The 5,430-nt window shown below is 37.3% G+C and overlaps 1 protein-coding gene across 11 annotated transcripts in view; it reads right to left on the bottom strand.

Moving 5' to 3' along the window:
- SYNE2 (spectrin repeat containing nuclear envelope protein 2) overlaps positions 1-5,430 on the bottom strand; it is a 405,273-nt gene that overhangs the window by 191,299 nt on the left and 208,544 nt on the right. For all 11 annotated transcript variants that reach the window (XM_017533965.2, XM_017533967.2, XM_017533970.2 and 8 more), the window contains 2 exons: positions 4,668-4,933; positions 904-3,004 (listed from right to left, as the gene is read on the bottom strand). In XM_017533965.2, the coding sequence (XP_017389454.1) occupies positions 904-3,004; positions 4,668-4,933 (2,367 nt within the window). The remainder of the gene's footprint in view (positions 1-903; positions 3,005-4,667; positions 4,934-5,430) is intronic.

The raw sequence follows: 5,430 nt of genomic DNA, 5'->3' as shown, positions 1-5,430 counted from the left end.
GAGACGGGGTTTCACCATGTTGACCAGGATGGTCTCGATCTCTTGACCTCGTGATCCACCCGCCTCGGCCTCCCACAGTGCTGGGATTACAGGCTTGAGCCACCGCGCCCGGCCCAATTTCATTATTTTTAAGTGGGGCTAATAACAGTACCCATCTCACAGAGTGGCTATGAAAATTCAACATGAAATTTTTAGCACAGTGTCTCCAACAGTGTAAGTTCTACATAAATGTTAGTTATTATTTGGGGTTCTTCCCTCAGCACCACAATTCTTCCACTATATCTTACTACCTCTAAAAAGAAAAAAGAAAAAAAAATTTTTTTAATGTTCTGAGCTCAATAGAGGCTACAAGGAAAACAGAGATAAAGGAGTCAGGTTTGTCCTTTTCAAAACTAGAAGGCACTGCATTTAGATGCAGTATGAGTCAGATTACAAACCAATTCACTGTAATTTTTGAAAATGGCTCTCTTTCTGGAGAGAAATTCATGTAGAACCTATAGCTTCTTTAGAATTACAGACATTAACCAGCAAAACAGAAAATGACAAAACAAAAACAGATGCATTAACTGTCCAATTTTATTTTACTTATTTTTTTGAGACTCTAGTTTGGTCACCCAGGCTGAGTGCAGTGGCGCCATCTTGACCCACTACAAATTCCGCCACCCAGGTTCAAGTGATTCTTGTGTCTCAGCCTCCTGAGTAGCTGGGATTACAAGCATGCACCACCACAACCAGCTAATTTTTTTTTGTATTTTTAGTAGAGATGAGGTTTTGCCACATTGGCCAGGCTGGTGTCTACTTCCTGGCCTCAAGTGATCCGCCCGCCTTGGCCTCCCAAAATGCTGGGATTATAGGTATAAGCCCCAGCACCCAGTCACTAACTACCCAATTTTTAAAACTTACTATGCGCAAATCAACACTTGTGGTAAGCTGCATCTGAAGATCTTCAAAGTCACGTAGTTTTGTCTCCACGTCACTCGCTTCTGAAGAGTTTTCTTCTCTTTGTTTCTCAATAGCAGTCACAGCTCTAATACTACACACTTCTGCCCAAACTTGCTCCTGAAATGCTTTACAATTGTCCTTTTCATTTTGAATATGTTTAATTTCCAAATTTATAAGTAAAGGCTGCTGTAATTGAGATTTTATCTGATTTAAAACATGAAAGGAAGTTTCTAGTTTGTCCTGAAAATTCTTTTCATCCATTTCTTTTGGTGGGAGATTTAATACCATGTTTTGGAGAACTCTGTATAACTTATCATTTTCTTCTGCATTCAGCTTTATTTGTAGTATTTCTTTCTCTTTGAATGAGTCATCAAAGGCCATATTATCATTTAATTTCTTTATTATCTCTTCACATAAGCACTTGGCTTTCTCAATTCTCTGACTTAAAATTTGTGCATTGAGCAGTCTGCTTTCTGGAGAGCTATCAGGAGCCTTTAATACTACTTCAGTCATTTTCTTAATTTGCAAATCAGTAGCTCTCATTTCACTTAGCAATGCCTGATATTTGCCATGCTCTTCCTCAAATGTGTCCAACTGCTTGATTTTTTCTTCAAGTTCCTTTTCTTTTTCAAATACTTGGGTTTGTAATTGGTCAAGTTGTGAAAAATCCCAGTTTAGTCCAATAAAGTCAAACACTTTTTTAAGTTTCAATACCTGTAAGATGCTACACTTAATAGCAGTGAGTCTGTCTTTAAGATTATAGATCTCCTCTTTAGCACCTGTATTTACTTCTTGATTAAGTAGTAGTTCATTGTGCTGTATACTGTCAACCTCCTCCTGAAGCGCTAATGTTTTTTCATGGAATTCTCTGCAAAAATTTACCTTGTATTCTACTTCATTACATTTATTCTGAATGAATCTTTGTGTTCTGTTGGTCCTATTCTTAAGATTTTTCAATTGATCATCCAGAAATAATCTTTCAAACACATTTAGTTCCTCAGAGATGTTTGTTAGTTCCTGAAGATATGTTGAGATTACATTGTCAATTTCTTGCAATTCCTTCTGAGATGCCTTCAAAGTAACATGGTGATGTTTTAGTTCAGCTTCTGTGGTAGTTGCCTCCACCTTGGGAGTTATCAGCGTTTCACTTTCTTGAGCCATAAGTTGAAACTTCCTTATTATCGCAAAAAAATTGCTTCTTTCTTCCAACTTAAATTCTAACTGCTGTGATCTTTGAGCTGATTTTAAGACCAGCATTTGGTATTGATTCCGTAAGTCCTCTAGGGTATTATTTAAATCACTGCTCTCACAGGTTGTAAGGCTAGGAACCTTATCTTTGACCTCTTCAGCCAACAATTCCACAGCCTGCTGCCTATCTAGAATGCCATCATGTGTCACTTTGCATTTTCTGATCTGTAAAAGAATGTCATCTGGCAGAAGGGAAATGGAGGGAATAAGTTCACCCAACAAATTCTTGGCCCATAAGATGGTCTCCTTCATCTTGTTCCTTATGTCACACTTCTTAATCTGATTTTCTGCTTTTAAGTTTAACGGCTCCAATATTTCCCATTGTTTCTTCAAATTATTTATTTCATCCTCCAAAATCTTCTTTTCTTTTTCTCCCCAAATCCTCTTCATCTGAAATTCAGCTTGTCCCTTTAAAATAGAAAATCCATGCTTGGCAGCCTGGAGGTCAGTGGTCAAGGCAATCATGCTTTGGTTCCCTGCCTGTTCTTCTGGAGACTTCAGCCTTAACTGTAGATGCTGCTGCTGTTGTTGTAGAGAAATCTCAGTGTCCCGTATCTTACTCATGAGAGATGTAAACTCGCCATATTCCACTACCTGCTGAGAATACTTCTTTTGAATCTGTTGTTCCACTTGTTCCCAACCATGTTCAAGTTGCTTAATCTGGTTTTCCAACAATTTCTTATCCATGTCAGTCACATGCTTTGATAAATTCTCCCATTTGATTTTCAAGTTACCTAAAGAATCTTTTTCTTTTTCTACGGATGCTATGAATTTTTTAATTTTGTCCAGATATGTTACACTGTCCAGTGGTCCTCTAGAAAAAGAATACAAACAGAGCTTGTTAATATTTAACGCTTATTCTACATCAAAACGTGGATAAATATCATTAGAAGAAACTAATTCTGCTCTAAATTCAAAGAAAAAATTAGGCTGTCTGTAAAAAAATCTATCCTTAAAATAAAAATCAGAATCTTGTTTACTGTGGCTTTCAATTAATATAGAAAACTCACTTATAAATTACTTTGAGTGAGAAAAAGAAAAGAAAAGGAGTATCATAAAAATGAATAACCATAGGAAAAAATGAAAAGTGAAGGGAAGAATGTACATAAAAATATTTTGTAAACTGTAAAGTACTTGTATAAAGGTTAGTCCAGGTCTGAGAGATATTACCATAATATCCAACCACTTTGTCATCTTTCCAACAAAGGGAAAGACACTGACTAAAAAGCTGCAATCATCAAGCTAAACTAAATTGTTTCCTTAAGGGATATTACTGAAAGCAAACCCCATTTAGATCTAAGTATAACATAAACTTTTTTTTTTTTAAGACAGAGCCTCGCTCTGTCACCTAGGCTGGAATGCAGTGGGGTGATCTCAGCTCACTGCAACCTCTGCCTCCCAGGTTCAAGTGATTCTCCTGCCTTAGCCTCCTGAATAGCTAGAATTACAGGTGTGTGCCATGATGCCTGACTAATTTTTTCTGTATTTTTAGTAGAGACAGGATTTCACCATGTTGGCCAAGCTGGTCTCAAACTCCTGACCCCAAGTGATCCACCTGCCTCAGCCTCCCTAAGTGCTGGGATTACAGGTGTGAGCAACCATGTCTGGCCTAAAATAAACTTTTTTAATAATGAGAAAATATTTACATATTAAGACTCCATCTAATACCATTTGCCATCATTTTCATAGCCAAAAGGAGTGCATAAATTTTAAAAGAAAACATTGCAATACATATGCATTAAATATATACCAAACTATTTAATTATGCTGATACTAAACAATTATATGTTTCTCTCCCCTGCCCAGTTTAGAAGAAATTCTTGACAAAAATAATACTGAATTCCATAGATTGTAAATCTATTTTGTAGATATTTACAGTCTGAATTGTTTCATAAATTACTATGTAAAACATATGCAATAATATAAATTTTTTTTTTTTTGCATTAAACCAACAGTTTCCTTAAATGGCTTCTGCTATGGTCTGAATGTATGTCCCTTAAAATTAATATTTTGAAACTTAATCACCACTGTAATGGCACTAAGAATTAGGACATTCGGGGAATGATTAGGTCATGAGGGTGAAGGTCCTATGAGTAAGAGTAGAGCCCTTATAAAAGCGACTCCAGAGAGCTGCACTGCTCTTGCTACATATGAGGCCACAGCTAAGATGTGCCATCTGTGAACTAGAGAGCAGGCCCTCATTAGGCACTGAATCTTCTGTTGCCTTGATCTTGTACTTCCCACCCTCCAGAACAGTAAGAAATAATTTTCTGTTTTTTATAAGCCACCTAGTCTGCAGTATTTTGTTACAGCAGCCCAAAAAAAGACAGCATACATATGAAATAAATTTCAATATTGTAGTTTTAAAGTCAGAATACCCTTTCACAATATAAACTCTTAAAACTCTGGCCCTGTCCAAAGTGGTAGATGATTGTGCTTGAATAAAACAAATGGAAGTCCTAAATTCTTACACTTACACTTTTAGGCTTTCCTTGTCTGTCAACAAGGCTTTCATTGAGGATTCAACTGCAGCAAGGTGTTCCTGAAAATCTCTGAGGAGACAATATTGGCTTTCTTTGTTTTTCTTCAAAGTAATAAGTGCCTGAAGCAAATTGTCCAAGTGCTGTGCTGAATATCCTGCATTGTGGAGACTCAAGTCCCCAGTTTCTGTTTTGTTGAGACATTCTGTTTGTTCCAGTGGCTCAAGGGCTGCTTTCTTTGCTTCCAACTGGGTATATAATTCCTAAAAATAAGTCATGCAAATCAGTCAATAAACACTCACTTACTTATGCATTATTTCATTCATCTTCTTCCCTCTTTCTTTGAGATAACACACTCTTTTGTCAAGAAGAGGTTTTACATACGTCGTTTGCACATAGGGTAACCACAGTTGTAATTTTAAAATTATTATTATTTTGTCACCCAGGATAGGATGCAGGGTGCAATCATAGCTCTGTAACCTCAAATTCTTGGGCTTAGGTCTCCTACCTCAGCCTCTTAGGTAGCTAGGACTACAGGTGCATGCCACCATACCCAGATAACTTTTTTATTTTTATTTTTGTAGAGCTGAGAGTCTTGCTATGTTGCCTAGGCTGGTCTCGAACTCCTGGTCTCAAGCAATTTTCCTACCTTAGCCTCCCAAAGGACTAGGATGACAGGCATGAGCCACCATATCCCTAACATTTAAAAGGCTTTTCTTGGGCCGGGCGCGGTGGCTCACGCCTGTAATCCCAGCACTTT

This window comes from Cebus imitator, unplaced genomic scaffold, assembly GCF_001604975.1.
Source record: "Cebus imitator isolate Cc_AM_T3 unplaced genomic scaffold, Cebus_imitator-1.0 Scaffold83, whole genome shotgun sequence".
In the NCBI taxonomy this organism is placed as follows: domain Eukaryota; kingdom Metazoa; phylum Chordata; class Mammalia; order Primates; family Cebidae; genus Cebus; species Cebus imitator.
The sequence above is the reverse complement of the archived record's forward strand: the minus strand, read 5'-3'. Positions and strand labels throughout refer to the sequence as shown.